Source organism: Lissotriton helveticus (genome assembly GCF_964261635.1).
Source record: "Lissotriton helveticus chromosome 1_1 unlocalized genomic scaffold, aLisHel1.1 SUPER_1_unloc_18, whole genome shotgun sequence".
Classification (NCBI taxonomy): Eukaryota; Metazoa; Chordata; class Amphibia; order Caudata; family Salamandridae; genus Lissotriton; species Lissotriton helveticus.
The window spans coordinates 407,514-425,957 of NW_027611657.1; the positions used below are offsets into that span (position 1 = coordinate 407,514).

The following is an 18,444-nucleotide window of genomic DNA, read 5'->3' on the forward strand; positions in this document are numbered from 1 at the left end:
GGAGAGGTCATGGGAATTACATGGTTGTAAAATCTTGTTCGCAGGTTTTGTGCTGGAAAAGGAATGTTGAAAGCAGGTCTATGCATGTGAGGTGCAGGTGAATACATTTAAGAACAGGCCCTACCTTGTATGGAGGGCAGCAGAGGTGCAGGGTATATGGACAGAGCAGTTTGACTTAAGAGATGTTTTTAAGAGAGTGTTTGGGGTGCTTGGCATGGTCCAGGGGTGAAAGGGCGATAACAGGCTTGGCTTTGGCGCACCATCTTGCTACTCGAGCTCTAAAGTTAGAGGTGAGACAACTAAACAACAGAGCAGCCCAGCTCAATCTCCTAGTCCATCCGTGGAACTCCCTCCCCAGTAGATAATACTGAAAAATATTTGAGAGAAGTAAAACCACAAAGTAAGTTACAATCATTAAACTGCTGTTCTACTGCATATTGTGGGTGCAGTGGATGAAGCCAGGCATCTCTGCGAGCAGCAACATTTGATTTATGGCACAACATCCTGATGTCCACCCTGCTGTCTCAAGTCTTCCTGATCCATCTAACATCTCTTACTCAAAGAGCTGTTCTTGTTTTAACAAAACCTTGACCATATGTATCTACCTAAAGCTGTAACTAGTGTATGAGTGCTATGCGAGCGCCCTTTTTTTTTTACTAACTTACTCATGAACACCTTTGCTGAAATAAGTAAGATGTGAAAGTCAAAGCAACTTTTATGTAAATTTCTGTGTATGGTTAAATATGCCTTCATAAGTTTCAGAAATGGTAATCAAGAGATATTTATACAATCAATTAAAAATTGTGTATGCACATTCTGTTATGTTTCCCTTTAAGTAATTTTAAATCTCTTTACATCCAACAGAAAACAATCTTTGATTGTACGAAATGTTTCAAAATGAGGAAGATAACACTGTAAATCTGCAAAGACAAAGTCCGAAATATTGAGTTCCAGTATTCAGGAAAACATAAGTGCCATCAGAGACAGCCGAACCCGAACATAAACTGAGACATCCTGAAAGAAGAGACAAGGGACACGAGAAATTCAGTGATTCCACGAGTCTCAGCTGTGCACCTCCATGCCTCAAAACAAAGAAATAACCTCTAGAAAATTAAGACAACACTGATAAACCTCCTCTTGTGTAAACATGTCCAATAACAGCTTTGATCATGAGGTTGGTATGAGGTGGTTACAGCAGTGCTTTGCTGCCTTAAATAATACCAGGCCACCATTCAGTGCTAGAGGTGTATTGCAAACTGTTTCCGACCAATCCACAGCAACCATTGAAAAGCGCAACGGAGTGGAGTCTGACAAGTGACGGTTAAAGGAAATAGGGGTTCAGCTGTCTAAAATACAGAGCACTGTTCCACTGTGCACCGGCCAGAAGGACAATGAATCTTTACCCGCAAGCATGCAGAACCATTATCCAGTCTAAAGACACAATCGCCTCGAAGAAGCATTACACACGTTATGTGATTGGAAAGTAGTTGGTGACCATTGCACTTTATTCTTTAATCAGAAAACAAACGTGCAAAATACGACTCATACAGGGAATGCAAGAATAACACAAGTGCTTTATCAGTCATGTTGGCCCTTCAGGATGTACAGTCAATTGATGTAAACAAGTATATACCAGAGCAAGAGACGCTAACCAAGAGAGAAGTCTCAGACACATGCAGTGAGAGCTTTAGTTTGTCATCAATATTAAAACCCCATCAGCAAGCACACACAGGGAAAAAACTATTCAAATGCACTGAATGTGTAAAGAGCTTTATTCAGTTATCAGGCCTAAAAAGACATCAACGAACACACCCAGGGGAAAAACCATATCATTGCACTGAATGTATGAAGAGGTTTAATCAATTATCACACCTAAAACAGCATCAGCGAATACACACTGGGGAAAAACCATTCCAGTGCAGTGAATGTGGAAGAAGTTTTAGTGATTCATCAGCATTAAGGAGACATCTGCGAACACACACAGGGGGAAAACCATTCCAGTGCAGTGAATGTGAGAAGAGGTTTAATCAATTATCACACCTAAAACAGCATCAGCGAATACACACTGGGGAAAAACCATTCCAGTGCAGTGAATGTGGAAGAAGTTTTAGTGATTCATCATCATTAAGGAGACATCTGCGAACACACACAGGGGAAAAACCATTCCAGTGCAGTGAATGTGAGAAGAGGTTTATTCAATTATCAGACCTAAAACAGCATCAGAGAACACACACTGGGGAAAAACCATACCAGTGCAGTGAATGTGAGAAGAGGTTTATTCAATTATCAGACCTAAAACAGCATCGGAGAACACACACTGGGGAAAAACCATTCCAGTGCAGTGAATGTGGAAGATGTTTTAGTGTTTCATCAACATTAAGGAAACATCTGCGAAGACACACAGGGGAAAAACCATTCCAGTGCAGTGAGTGTGGAAGAAGTTTTAGTGATTCATCAGCATTAAGGCAACATCTGCGAACACACACAGGGGAAAAACCATTCCAGTGCAGTGAGTGTGGAAGAAGTTTTAGTGAATCTTCAACATTAAGGATTCATCAGCAAACACACACAGGGGACAAACCATTCAAGTGCAGTGAATGTTTGAAGAGCTTTAGTCGATTATCAGACCTAAAATACCATCTGAGAACACACACAGGAGAAAAACCATATAACTGCACTGAATGTGTGAAGAGGTTTAATCAATTATCACACCTAAAACAGCATCAGCGAACACACACAGGGGAAAAAACATTCCAGTGCAGTGAATGTGAAAGAAGTTTTAGTAATTCATCAACATTAAGGATTCATCCGAGAACACACACAGGGGAAAAACCATTCCAGTGCAGTGAATGTGAAAGAAGTTTTAGTAATTCATCAACATTAAGGATTCATCAGCGAACACACACAGGGGAAAAACCATTCAAGTGCAGTGAATGTGAAAGTAGTTTTAGTGATTTGTCAACATTAAGGAATCATCAGCGAACACACACAGGGGAAAAACCATTTAAGTGCAGTGAATGTTTGAAGAGCTTTAGTCAATCATCACACCTAAAACAGCATCAGAGAACACACACAGGAGAAAAACCATTCAAGTGCAGTGAATGTGAGAAGAGGTTTATTCGATTGTCAGACCTAAAACAGCATCAGAATACACACACTGGGGAAAACCCATTCAAGTGCAATGGATGTAGGAAGAGCTTTATATATTTATCAAGCCTAAAACGGCACCAGAGAACTCACACTGGAGAAAAACCATGCCAGTGCAGTGAATCTGAAAGTAGTTTTAGTGAATCTTCAACATTAAGGATTCATCCGCGAACACACACAGGAAAAAACATTCAAGTGCAGTGAATGTATGAAGAGCTTTAGTCGATTATCAGACCGAAATCACCATCAAAGAACACACACAGGAGAAAAACCATATAATTGCAGAGAATGTTTGAAGAGGTTTAGTCGATTATCACAACTAAAACAGCATCAAAGGACACACACTAGGGAAAAACCATATCATTGCCATGAATGTAAAAGTAGCTTTAGTGAATCATTAACATTAAGAAAATATCAACGAATACACACTGTAAAAACCATTCAAGTGCAAGGAATGTGACAATGGATATATACACATGTGAGCAAGGGCTTTCGTAGCCCGAAACGCGTAATGCACTTTTTCCAGCTGTATCTGCCAAAATAAAGAAAACCTGTAACTGATCCTGTGGTCCGTCTCCTGTGTGAACGCCTCGCTGGTCCGTGTGGATTGGAAGTGGCGTGGAGGAGTTTTCGTGTGTGTGTATATATATATATATATATATATATATATATATATATATATATATATATATATATATATAAATATCTCCGTTTCCCTTCTGCAGAGCCCAGCCGGGACAAAACCAAAGGAACGGATTACAGACTCCAATTTTTGTGGATCAGCAGGTCTTTATTATCCAATTATAGCCAGACACGTTTCGAATACCTCCGTATTCTTTCTCAATGTAACAAACAAATGGTCCGCTTTTTATTTTTATACATTTTGGGCGTGATGCTTTCACCTCATCTCAGTGTTAAACATAGAAAAAATACTATATACCAATGTATGCTGGGTTTTGTAGTTTCTTAGCTCTAAAACCAATTTACCCAGTATAGTTGTATTTCATATCACAACAACCTAACAGCTTAAATGCTCAGTCATAGAAAATAGTAAATAAAACATGACGCACCGATATATTTGATTTCTTGACACAGAACATATCTTAATTTGCAGTCCAGGTCACTTATTCGTATAGCTCCATAATTTTTCATGAGTGTATCTACAGCATATAAAAATATATATATATACAAAATACTTCCCTCATATAATTTGAAAAAATATATCCATATATATAAAAATAAATATGCTTTCTATATACAATATAAAAATAGAAATATATTATAAAATATTGATACCTCAATTTTATGGTTATACACAAATACCGGAATAAATTCCCAAATAGTAAGGACCTAACTTCATCAATGTTGATCTAGGCAACATGGAGAGTTGTGCAAAATAGAGCTCATGTGCAAACCTACAAATAAAGTGCATATAATGTTTTATAGCAGCATAATAGTATTTTTTCGATTAAAGTGCAAAATTTACAGTGATATTTTCCCATTCCATCATAGTGTTGTTTCCTTTTAAAAGGGAAAAAGGAAAACTTAATATTTACAAGCTTAGTGAGATTTTTTAAAATTTATAAGATAAAAGTAATTATACTTATAACGTGAAAGACTAAAACCAAAATTGAAAAAGTATTTTTTAGAAAAGAGTGTGGAAACCTAACTAGGGCCGCAGTATGGTTTTCAGACTAGTTTTCAGAAACCTAAGGGTCTGAGAGAAACTTAAACGGTCATGTCCTAACCTCAAAGAATATATTTAGATAGATGTTGTCTTACAGGAAATGGTGTAAATCCTCTGTATTATTCAAACCATTGGGCTGTCTACTATCTAGTTCTACAATAAATTTAGATTCCAGCTGTCTAAGGCTTTTTTCTCTGTTACCACCACACGGATTTTCATTCACTGCTCCGATGACAAAATATTTTAAATCTGCCAAGTTGTTTTGGTGGACTGCCTTAAAGTGTCTTGCAACAGGATATGTACTGTCGTTATTCACGATAGCACGGAGATGTTGCAGGATTCTGACGTGTACCTGCTGCTTGGTACTACCCACATATCTGAGCCCGCAGGTACACGTCAGAATATAAACTGCATATTCCGTCTTGCAGTCATAGCATCCCTGAATTTTGAACTCCCTCGGGCTGAAAGGTGTAGTGTACTTTTTGGTAGTTATTCCAAATTTACATGCCCGGCAGGATGAACATTTAAAGAAACCCTGTTTTTCCGGTAACCAAAGACTGCTCTTCTTCTTGGTACCCAGGTCTGGGATGCTTTTAGCTATTTTATTTCTCATCGAAATGCCTCTCCGAAAGGTTATTGTGGGTTTTTGAGGCAATTCTGATGTTATGACTGCATCTGTCTGCACTATCGCCCAATTTTGATTAATTATTGAGCGAATTTGACGGTGCTGGTTATTGTAGGTTAGTATCAGCCTGGGTATCTTAGAGGTATTTTCATTTTCTTGCAAGGCATTTTCTTCTGCATTAGGTAATAGTGATACCCTAGATCTACTGTTGGCTTTGTCCAAAGCCCTTTGTAGAGTTTTTACCGTGTAACCTCTCCTACGGAATCTTTCCACAGCTTCTTGCATACATATAGTTTGTTGTTTCTCATCACTACATATGCGTTTTATTCTAAGAAGCTCACCGTAGGGAATGCTGTCAATTAGGTGTCTGGGGTGGGCACTAGAAGCATGTAATGTTGAGTTACCTGCTGTAGGTTTTCTATGCAATGTTGTATGTAATTCACCATTTTCTACATAAACCTTTGTGTCCAAGAATTCCACCTCAGTACAACTCATGTTTGAAGTAAAATTCAAATTCATTTTGTTCACATTGATATCATGTAAAAAAGCATTTGCACTTTCATTGTCCCCTCTCCACAACAAAAAGACATCGTCTATATAACGTAACCAAATTGTTATATTGTTACCATATTTTGACGACAATTCTTTCCTCAATATCTGCTCCTCCCACCAGCCAACCACTAAACAGGCATAGCTGGGGGAGAAGCAAGACCCCATTGCCACGCCCCTGCACTGTCTGTATATTTTTTTGGAAAATGCAAAGAAGTTATTGTTTAGGCACCAGTCAATACTTCTCATAATTACTTTGTTATGTTCGTAATATTCGATAGGTCTTGAAGACAAGAAATGTTTGATAGCATCCAATCCTACTTGGTGGTCTATACAAGTGTATAAGGATTCAATGTCTAATGTTAGCATTCTCATATTATCTTCCCATTTGATGTTGCTGATTTTTGTTAAAAAATCACCCGTATCCTTAACATAGGAGGGTAAATCTCTGACCAAATCTTGTAAGAAGTAATCAATGTATTGTGATAGGTGCTCACTTGCACTTTCAATCGCCGATATTATTGGGCGTCCCGGGACCGGGGTTCTCTCCTTATGAGTTTTCGGGAGAAAGTATATAGATGGCAAAACAGGTGAGTCATTGCATAGAAAATTATATTCCTCCTTAGAGATCATACTATCTCTCTTGCATTGAGTTAGATGTTTCCGCAAAGTTTCCAAAGCCCTTGTGTATTCTTTATTGGTTGTTTCCACATAACACAGGGTATCTGATAACTGTCGATTGGCTTCCCTTATATAGTCTTGCTTAGGCCACAGTACTATATTGCCGCCTTTATCCGAAGCTTTTATGATAATCTCAGTGTTGGTACCTAATTTAGTCATTAATCGATTATATTCCAGATCGTTTTGACTTAGTTTCTTGGAATGATGACTTACTTGATAGTGTAGATTTTTTATATCCTCTGTTACCCTATCGTGAAAAATATCGATTGCATCTTTGGGCATGATGGGTACAAAGACTGATTTTGGCTTGAATGGGCTCTTGCCTGCCCCCAGTTGAGCTATTGAGGCTGCTTGTAAGTGTTCTTGGGTAGACATGTTGCTTTCAATTGCCTCATCGATGTTCTCTTCTAGAGTTCTGGCTGCCACTATTCCTTCAACATCAGTAGCTGTTAGTCTAATGTCAGAGGTCGATTGTTCCGTGGTTGATTTTTTAGCTAGTCCACTTTTGATTTTATAGAATTTAAGCAGTTTTAATTTTCTGATATAACTGAAGATATCTATACGGGTCTGTGCAAAATTGAAATTTCTTGGAGGACAATATGACAGTCCCAATTTTAAGATTTGTTCTTCCCTGTCGTCCAATGTTAAAGATGTCATATTGATGATTGTTTTATCTATTATGTTGGTTGCTGTTGATTGCGCCAATAGTTTCTTTTCCCTCTTCCTTTTGGTTTTGTTGCGCCTTTCCCTCCTTTTGGCATTTCTGGTTTTTGTGTCACCAGTGGCTGTGACTGTTGTTGCTTCCGTGGCCTCAGTGTTTTTAATCTGTCCTCGATTAAAAAATCAATTTCTTCACCGAGGTTTAGGGTTCTGGGAGTAGTATCCTCATCGTCCGTGCTGTTAGTTCCACTGACACTATAGACTGAACTATTGTCACTTTGTTAGCTTACAACATCATTGTTGTCAGGGGCTAGTTGGTTTGAGCAAGTTGCTTGTTCACTCACTTCTTGCCCTGTGGTCTTTTTTGAGTCTGCTTTCAGTTTTTTTGCCGCATCAAATTTTTTAGCAAATGTATAGATTCTGCCTTGCTCATAGTCTGCCAGGTCACGGGCGAATTTATATACTTTGCGCTGTTTGATTTTCTCTTCTTGTTTCAGCAACCTATCTTTAATCTCCTTGCGCGTTTTTGCAATATAGTCATTTGGTTCCAATTTTGCCAGCTCTTCATTTGTCTTTTTAATTTCATCCAATAATTTCAGTCTGTCAGATTCTGCATATTCAATTAGTAGATGGACTAGATTCATTGACGCCTCTAGATTCAATGTACCCCATTTTTTCAACATCTGTGGATCTGGATTCTCATAATTAGGAGCCAATAGAATTCTTAGCCCCCGTGGGACTCGCCCAGCTTCTGCATATTTACTTAGGGATTTTCTCTCCCACCATTTAGTCACTTCAGCTCTATATATATATATATATATATATCCACTCGATCCTCCCGCTGAACGAAGGGACGACAAGCCACACCAGCCAGGTACGATTTAGAATTTCTTTATTGGGCACAAAAACAGACGCGTTTCGAGCACACGGGCTTTTGGTCACATGACCACCACGGACATTTTGCAAGCAATATAGTGAGCAAAATAATAACAAGGGAAGAGAGACTCTGTGTTTAACGCCACACAGAGTTCCCAAATGCGCCATTACAAAAATAAATTAATGTAAAAGGAACATTGTGTTTAACAGTGTAGGGCACATTTCCAAGGTGTGTGGTATAAAGCAGCAAATTACATTAATGTTTACATTTGAAGACAATGAAGGGTATAGTACCCCAATTCCATACTGCGTTCAAAGGAACATAAAGAAGATGGAGGAGACAATGTCCGACTGGTGAAGGAAACGATTCATAAGTGACAGACAGTAGATGCTGAGTAGTAGAACAAAAAGAATTATTAAGTGAAAAAGAATAGTAAGAGATAAGAAAGGAGGGAGAGAGAGCTCTAATCCGGTCAGGTATAGTACCCATGACGAACCCGTCTTGCATGCTATTTAGCTAGCCACTACTCCCATATCCTTATATATCCTAATTCCTTTCTACGGTCAGTAGTCTGAGAGTGTCACATTTGAAAGCAGAGACTAAAGAGACTAGTGGTTGTAAACTCTATGGCCTTCGAAAATAATGTACTCTTTACCTACAGAGTATCACCCCTTCTACTCGTTTTACCGATGGGAAATCAATATTGAAATGTGGTATCTATATTAAGATTCGATATAGATCCGTGCTCATATCTCTAGTGTATATAGTTTTGTGGATTGCGTTGTGCTCGTAACAATATCTTCTATCCGTGATATACATTTGTGCTCCATTCACAGCCAAGTTTCTAAAAAAGATAAAGATAAGAAAAAAAAGGTTTTTTTTATTACTATTCATAAATATTTCAGGTCAAAAAAGGCATCAGAAAACACACACAGGAATCATTCAAATGCAGTGAATGTAGAAGTAGATGTTATGTATATGTAAGTACTGACCAGCAAACACACACGTGAAAAGCCATGTCATTGCAGTAAATGTGTGAAGATCTTTTGTCAACTTTCAAAGCTACAAAGACGTCAGCCTCTCTTCAGAAGAGTGCATGATCAATAATTACGGTTGCAGAGCTACAACTGTGTGACAGCCAGGCCGAGCACTTCACTTCAGAACAGTGCAGGATCAATTATGAAGGTCACGGAGCTGCAGCTGTGTGATAGCCAGGCCGAGCACATTTCAGAAGTGTGCAGGATCAATAATGAAGGTCACAGATCTGCCGCTGTTTGATAGGCAGGCCTAGTACTTCACCCCAGAAGAGTGCAGGATCATTAATAACGGTGACAGAGCTGCAGCTGTGTGATAGCCAGGCCGAGCACACTTCAGAAGAGTTCAAGATCAATAATGAAGGTCACAGAGCTGCAGCTGTGAGATAGCCAGGCTGAGTACTTCACTTCAGAAGAGTGCAGGATCAATAATGAAGGTCTCAGAGCTGTGAGATAGCCAGGCTGAGCACACGGTGTCTGTTCACCAGATACAGAATATTAATGAAAGTCTCCAACCTGCATGCTGTGTGATAGACAGGGTGAGCACGCGGCTTCTCTTCAGGAGTGTGAGGAATCATTTATAAAAGTCACTGATAGTTGACACTGACTGTGTGATAGTTAAGCAAAATCACCATTTTACATTCTTGGACGACGATTTGTTGATGGCTAATGGAGCTCGATTTTGACATGATTGTTCCACAAAAGAAATGAAAAAAAAGATTGATTGTATAAAAATAATATAAAGGTAGAACCAATCACGATGCTATAAAATGTACACAATAATGAGTACGTTTTACATATTAAAAAGAAAGGCATGTGTTTAAGATATGTAATAGAATAAAAAAATGATTTGGATTTTGGCATTTTACTGCTGATTGTAAAGAAATGATATTGCGCCCCTAAACTCAAGATAATTTGTGTTGTCAGCATGGAGTCGAGCAGAGGTGGCATTAGAAGGGGGCCCTGTCTCGACAGTGTGACTGCTGTCAGCATGGAGTTTGGCATAGGTGGCATTAGAAGGGGGTCCTGTCTCGACAGTGTGACTGCTGTCAGCAGGGAGTCTGGCACAGGTGGCGTTAGAAGGGGGCCCTGTTTCGACAGTGTGACTGCTGTCAGCAGGGAGTCTGGCAGAGGTGGCATTAGAAGGGGGTCCTGTCTCGACAGTGTGACTGCTGTCAGCAGGGAGTCTGGCAGAGGTGCCATTAGAAAGGGGTCCTGTCTCGACAGTGTGACTGCTGTCAGCATGGAGTTTGGCATAGGTGGCATTAGAAGGGGGTCCTGTCTCGACAGTGTGACTGCTGTCAGCAGGGAGTCTGGCAGAGGTGGCATTAGAAGGGGGCCCTGTTTCGACAGTGTGACTGCTGTCAGCAGGGAGTCTGGCAGAGGTGGCATTAGAAGGGGGTCCTGTCTCGACAGTGTGACTGCTGTCAGCAGGGAGTCTGGCATAGGTGGCATTAGAAGGGGGTCCTGTCTCGAAAGCGTGACTGCTGTCAGCAGGGAGTCTGGCAGAGGTGCCATTAGAAAGGGGTCCTGTCTCAACAGTGTGACTGCTCTCAGAATGGCTCTGCTTTCGGTGTTCACATGACTGACAAGGTTTCTTTGAGACGGGACTAGCTCTTGTGTGTTAATAGAGAGATAAGTGCTACTTGTGATACAAAGACCTGGGCTTCACTTCTTTTAATTCAGTCATTTTTGTCCAACCAATGTATCATTTCTTAGGAAAGTTAAAAATATGTCTGTGGCTTGGCACTCCCCTTGTTAACAATTCATAAAAATGTCATAAAATGTTCAGTACTTGTAAGTATTCTGCTACAAGAGGAATGTAGACATAGATTTGTCATATTCCAAATAGACTTTTTTTTAAGGGTCTTATTTAGTGCAACTTTATATACTGGGTGTTAGATTGTGTTATATCTAGACCACCGTATCTGTGATGGACGTGGAATAAAGGAGCCAAAGTACAAAGAGTTTCTCAGAAAGCTGTGAGCACCTTGTAAGGGTGAACAGTTATAAAGCTATGGTTATTTAAGGGTTGGCTTTTTGTCGAAATCTTTATGCCACAATCATGTCCAGAATGTCGGTCTTCCTGTGTCCAGGACTAACCGATTGTTTCAAGCTTTTTTCATAGTATGGAAGGAAGGCTGTTCCTCAAAGCCCCTATAAGAACATACGGTGCTAAAGTTCGAGAAAAAGCAATCTATGGAGCCCTCCGCTGGTGTTACTGAGCAGCACCTGCTTGAGCTGTTGTCGTATGTAACTTGTAAAAGAGAATTCTGTGGGTTCCTCTGGGGAATAATAATTCCATAGTCCTACGGAAGCTTAACTTTAAATGTATAATTGACTATAATGGAACTAAAAGCCCTCCTGGACTTAGCCAAGATAGGGATAAGTAAGTAGTCTGTACTGATGGTTGTCTTTATTACCTGACGAGCTCGAGTGTAGATGATTGGCACAAGGATCGCTGTCATCACACAGTTTATCCAGCTCAAATATGTGTATGGAATTGTGTTAAAATGTCCTCATTTTGTGCACATATTCACTCCAGTACTTCTAAAGCCAGGACACCATATCTAAATATTCATACAATTGAATATAAATACTAGTGAGGCTGAGTCATTTGGAAATTTAAGAGAACCAAAACAATTGACACAAAAAATGGTGATATGAAATTGATTGTATTTTGTTCTTTTGATTGTATAAACCTTTTTCTGCCCCTGGTTCTCTTTAAAACAGGTGCTAGCCGATAAGCCTATTAAGCTAGCACACTAGGTCAATGTCCGGTAGACTAGGACGAGGTCACTTTCAGAACTTGCAAATGAAACCTTTAGTTACCGTAAAATGCCAGAAAGAGAATAGCACATCCACAGAGCCAGACTTCCGTCCACCATGGCACTTTTGGTATGGAAGGATTTGTGAACCAAAGATATTCAAGTAAAGAAAGATGATTCCCTATCGACTTGGCTACCTTCTCCTGTATGACATGGTGGGTGTTCACCGAGAACTGGCTTCTCAAGCCTGGCGGAGGGCACTCGGGATGCTCAAACTAATTTAAAAGGTAGTTTGGTTGATGAACAAGATAGCTGTCCCTAGCTTTTACTGCAGTGTACAGAATAAAAAGGTCATACATTTCTGAAACACCTTGTTGCTGAGTCCGAGGGGACAGATAAAATGATAACAAAGTGGCAATTTGCCAACAGTTATGTATTGAGATACATTTTCACTGTATTAAAGCCCTTTAAATGAAAATTATTTTTTTAAGAACACTAGTGTGAGAATCTAGCATTCCTCCTAACCTTAGATGATTTGGACGTTCTGTAGTAATTGGCCAACAGTATGACACAAACAAACTATAGAGTTTTAGGTCAAAAAGTGACTTCATTATCTTAAGAATTCCTATTACCCATAAGTTGGAGGATGCTGCTGGTAATATATTTCCGCAGGTTTGATTTAACTAGCGGCGTGATTAACCATAGAATCTTTTTAGTCAGTTTGTGTATCTTCAAATGTTTAATCAAACGTGTAATCTGTTTTAGAAGTTGGATGTATCTTATCCTTTTGATCCACCAGTTTCTTGTTTCCAACCAGTGTTTATGAATTGCTTAGTTGATATTAAAATGCATTTCAGTTGTTTATTTGTTCTTCTGTGCTATTGCTGTATCAATTTCGTGAAATATTAATTAATTACTAAATAAATCTTGATTGATTCATTCACTCACATTCTGTCAGCTCTTATGTGATTTTTTTTTTGAGGCTCTGAGAATGCTTGAAATGTATGTCTCGGGCAGGGGGCCTCAAACTGAGGGCGGGCTCTTGTAGGGCCCTGAGATGATCCCAGGTGGGGCGCTAGGCTCTGATCAAAAGAAGCATTATGCTGATAACGGTGCTTTGTTTTAAGCTGAAAACAATGAGCGGCAGTAAGCTGCTCTCCAATGGGCCATCACGAACATGTTTTGTCCGTTATATCCTAGCTACGAGTATATGTCAAAAGGGACGGAACTCCAAATGTTCTTCAAAACCCCCACCCCCACTTCAAATAAACACACTGTGGGTACTTGTAGCTGTTATTGTTGTAATTGAATCTAGGACCCTAGTGTTATTGTCCCGATTCATGTCCTTATAGAGGTATACTTTATCTGACCCTTATATAGGCATAGAAATCATTACCATATTTAGGCCTGAACCATACAGCCCAAATACGTCACGGCTACTTCCACTAAGTTCCGAGAATCAACAACGATTTCTTGGAAAAACCAGCCTTCAGCAGCTAGCGACTTCCCCCTGCTTGAATATTAAGTTATCCAAGAAATCCTGGAGATTTCGAGGAATTGGGTCTTCGAATGACGTTATTAAGTCCAATGTTACGTCAAACTCAGCACCTTCAAGATATAAATATGCCTATATTTGCCCAGACAAACACACAGTGGTTTTGGAGCAGATTGACTAACTACTTGCTCGACGCCCTGCAGCCGCAAGTGCCGAAGGAAGCCGACCCTCCAGCAGACGCACTGAGAGACGCTGTTTTTTCCAGCTGCAGTGTTTCCGGTCTACCCTTGCGGGTATCTGGGAAATCGAGTCCTGAGAGAGAGAGATACAAGAACTCCTTCATTCTAAACCAAGGTACGGAGCTGATTAAACCCTAAGAGAATTCTTGCTTGGATTCTTGGCAGAGAAATACTAAACTTTAACTACTCCTCACTTACTTCTTCCCTAGTGCTAGGCTTAGGTCAGGTACACCGGGGTAGGCGTATTTTAGAAACACCAGTTGAGTACTTTTAGCCATTCTTTTATCACTGTATGTATTTTATATATTTTAGTCAATTTATGGTATAGATACCATACCATGCTTGTACAGTACTACTTTATAATACTGTTCGTATTATATGCCCTGTACTTTATAACCAGTATTGCTATTGGAGCAGTTCATTTCTTATGCTTTAGAAAGAAGACTGTTCAATAAATACTTTTTATTGAAAACGCCTGTCTCTCTATTTTCTGAGCACCTCTGGTGAAACGAAGCATGCATGATTGACTGACTGAAATAGTTATCTATTGTTTCCGCGACTCTAGAGATTGATTTCTTATTTCATGGGAAACAAAGTTGTCATGTTTATGCGGTTGTCAGAAACTAATCCCTTCTTGTGAATTCGAGAAAGTTTCTAGTGACCTCTGAGCTAGCTGGCACACACAATTGAGTTTAATATATTAGAGACCTAGTAAACCTCAGTCCTACGTCTAACCTACAGTATATATTATTCCAATGCGCAGAGCCTATTAGGAATATAGGAACTACACTACATTATTAGAACATTGGAATGTTGGGAGCTCCATGGAAGCAGCTCTGGGCTTGTAATGGCTGGTATAAGTCAGTAGCTCCAACATTCCAATGTTTGTCTTCATGTTTTTATCTTTTTAATTTAATACATTCCATCCTTAGTGGGTGGAATGTTCCAATAGCATTAAAGCCCTTCTGCCTTGGGATATACCACTTGCTAAAGGCCCTGAAAACGTTATAGTCCCGAGACGTAGTCCCTCGGCAGCAGGCCATAGGGCTATATTAAAGCCTGCCTGACCAGAATAGTATGTTCGGCAATCATGTATTTGATTGCATTCTTAAAACAGTACTTAACTGCAATGTTTAAATAAGTCTAGACATATTTAAACATTGTCAAATGAATAGAATAATTGTGAAAAATTCTGAGGTGAGCCCGACGATCGCTGTGGGGTTGGGGGCGTGGCATTAAAAGGTTTTAAGACCACTGGTCTAGGGTGTTCCTCATCGGGAGGTGTGAGGGCCCTGATGTAACACTGTTGGTTATTGAAATCTTAAAGGGGAGGGCACAGCGACTTAAAGCCAATGGATTTCAATGTCAAACCTGTGCATCACCACTTAATCATCCTCACAATTGCAATAAGTGACTGGATCAGGCCCCCTCCTCCCACGTCAAGATGGGCTGCCAGCTAGGTATATTCAGCACAGGTTTGGAAATCAAGGTTTGAGATGTAAAACATGAAAGGAATAGAAACATGTACACTTTACAAAGGAACGATGATGGTGATGCCAAGTCCTATGTGCCACTGTTAGCACTGCTAGCAAGAGTGTGTAGATTTACCTGCTAACAGCGCCGCTCCATGGCCAAGGTCAGCCATACCTCATCATACCTGCAAACCCACCCTATTCTAGACCCTCTCCAGCATCACCTGTAGGCGGCTGGTGAGTGAACACTAACCTCTCTCTCTCATAAACCCACCCTATTCTAGACTCTCTCCAGCAGGCCCTGTTGGAGACTGGTAAGTGAACAACAGACAGTCCTTCTGTCAGTTCCAACTTATTACAACCCTCTTCAGCAACACCTGTAGCAGACATGGGGTGAATACTTCAGGAAAATGCAACTAAACTAGGGCTGCTGATCGACCCTGATCGCAGGCACAGAGCTGATGGTCCTAGAGATCCACGAGGACTAGTTTGATCCCGTGTGGGGGCAGAAACTTCACTGGTTCCTGTCCAGAAATGCTGAGTGCTCACAAGGCGGTACAAAAGGGGGTGGTGATGGACGGAGCATCTGAACCAATCAAACACTCACACCCAGTCAAAAGATCTGGGCCTAATCCATCACCGTTCTTTAGCCCACTCTGCCACCCCAGTTCAGACATGGCTATATGCAAATCAGTCTGACCCTGTGCCTCATGGGAACAGTCCAGCCCACACTGCCAAGCCATGTCTTCCCAGGACCGGAAACAAGCTTCCGAGGACCGGTTTCTGGCATTACAGCCTTCTTCAGCCCAGCTTGCTTGAATCCAGTGGCAAAGTGAGCAAGGGACTCATGTCTGGACATACCCTGCCACACTTATGGCGGCCACAGCGGTACAAAAGGGGGTGGTGATGGACGGAGCATCTGAACCAATCAAACACTCACACCCAGTCAAAAGATCTGGGCCTAATCCATCACCGTTCTTTAGCCCACTCTGCCACCCCAGTTCAGACATGGCTATATGCAAATCAGTCTGACCCTGTGACTCATGGGAAGAGTCCATCCCGAAATGCCAAGCCATGTCTTCCCTGGACCGGAAACAAGCTTCGGAGGACCGGCTTCTGGCATTACAGCCTTCTTCAGCCCGGCTTGCTTGAATCCAGTGGCAAAGTGAGCAAAGGACTCACGTCTGAGCATACCCTGCCACACTTATGGCGGCCAAAGCGGTACAAAAGGGGGTGGTGATGGCTTGGCAGTTCGGCCTGCACTGTTCCCATGAGGCACAGGGTCAGACTGATTTGCATATAGCCATGTCTGAACTGGGGTGGCAGAGTGGGCTAAAGAACGGTGATGGATTAGGCCCAGATCTTTTGACTGGGTGTGAGTGTTTGATTGGTTCAGATGCTCCATCCATCACCACCCCCTTTTGTACCACTTTGGCCGCCATAAGTGTGGCAGGGTATGCTCAGACGTGAGTCCCTTGCGCACTTTGCCACTGGATTCAAGCAAGCCGGGCTGAAGAAGGCTGTAATGCCAGAAACCGGTCCTCGGAAGCTTGTTTCCGGTCCAGGGAAGGCATGGCTTGGCAGTTCGGGCTGCACTGTTCCCATGAGGCACAGGGTCAGACTGATTTGCATATAGCCATGTCTGAACTGGGGTGGCAGAGTGGGCTAAAGAACGGTGATGGATTAAACCTAGATCTTTTGACTGGGTGTGAGTGTTTGAGTGGTTCAGATGCTCCGTCCATCACCACCCCCTTTTGTACCGCTTTGGCCGTCATAAGTGTGGCAGGGTATGCTCAGACGTGAGTCCCTTGCTCAATTTGCCACTGGATTCAAGCAAGCCAGGCTGAAGAAGGCTGCAATGCCAGACACCGGTCCTCGGAAGCTTGCTTCCGGTCCAGGGAAGGCATGGCTTGGCAGTTCGGGCTGCACTGTTCCCATGAGGCACAGGGTCAAACTGATTTGCATATAGCCATGTCTGAACTGGGGTGGCAGAGTGGGCTAAAGAACGGTGATGGATTAAACCCAGATCTTTTGACTGGCTGTGAGTGCTTGATTGGTTCAGATGCTCCGTCCATCACCACCCCCTTTTGTATCGCTTTGGCCACCATAAGTGTGGCAGTGTATGCTCAGACGTGAGTCCCTTGCTCACTTTGCCACTGGATTCAAGCGAGCCGGGCTGAAGAAGGCTGTAATACCAGAAACCGGTCCTCGGAAGCTTGTTTCCGGTCCAGGGAAGGCATGGCTTGGCAGTTCGGGCTGCACTGTTCCCATGAGGCACAGGGTCAGACTGATTTGCATATAGCCATGTATTAACTGGGGTGGCAGAGTGGGCTGAAGAACGGTGATGGATTAATGCCAGATCTTTTGACTGGGTGTGAGTGTTTGATTGGTTCAGATGCTCTGTCCATCACCACCCCCTTTTGTACCGCTTTGGCCGCCATAAGTGTGGCAGGGTATGCTCAGACGTGAGTCCTTTGCTCACTTTGCCACTGGATTCAAGAAAGCCGGGCTGAAGAAGGCTGTAATGCCAGAAACCGGTCCTCGGAAGCTTGTTTCCGGTCCAGGGAAGGCATGGCGTGGCAGTTCGGGCTGCACTGTTCCCATGAGGCACAGGGTCACACTGATTTGCATATAGCCATGTCTGAACTGGGGTGGCAGAGTGGGCTAAAGAACGGTGATGGATTAAACCCAGATCTTTTGACTGGGTGTGAGTGTTTGATTGGTTCAGATGCTCCGTCCATCACCACCCCCTTTTTTACCGAGTGCTCACAAGGGACAGACATACCTTCTTCTGGAAGATCATGGGCGTTGAATGCTTATGACCGATGGCCCTCTCAAAATAATTTACTGACAGTACATATGCCACTAGTACCAAACAGCTGCAGTAAGCTGACCCTAGGAAACCACTCAAACTTCACGTAACATGGTTTCCACTGGCACTTTTGGTATGGCACTGCCAGAACCTCCTTTAGGCTTACTTCAAGAAGTAGTGGGTTTGAAACTCTGACTTGGATTACCGTCCCGCTTTGTGTAAGTATTTATTTATTTTGTTTTTATTTTGAAGGTTTTGTATAGCACAAACCAGACTCTTGCGAGTATCAGAGCGCTTTACAGGTCATCAATAGAAGGCAAGATATAGTATACAAAGACACAACTAATAAGAGATACAGTCACATATACAGGCAAAAATACAGTAAATAGTCATAGACT

General features: G+C 41.6%; 1 protein-coding gene across 1 annotated transcript; it reads left to right on the top strand.

Annotated features, from left to right (window-relative positions):
- The first annotated feature begins 867 nt into the window (after positions 1 to 867).
- On the top strand, positions 868 to 3,708 carry LOC144805679 (uncharacterized). Its single transcript, XM_078672187.1, is given in 2 exon segments — positions 868 to 3,329; positions 3,331 to 3,708. Coding segments are annotated over 2 exon segments (2,022 nt in total). The 5' UTR covers positions 868 to 1,584; the 3' UTR covers positions 3,608 to 3,708.
- The last annotated feature ends 14,736 nt before the right edge of the window (positions 3,709 to 18,444 follow it).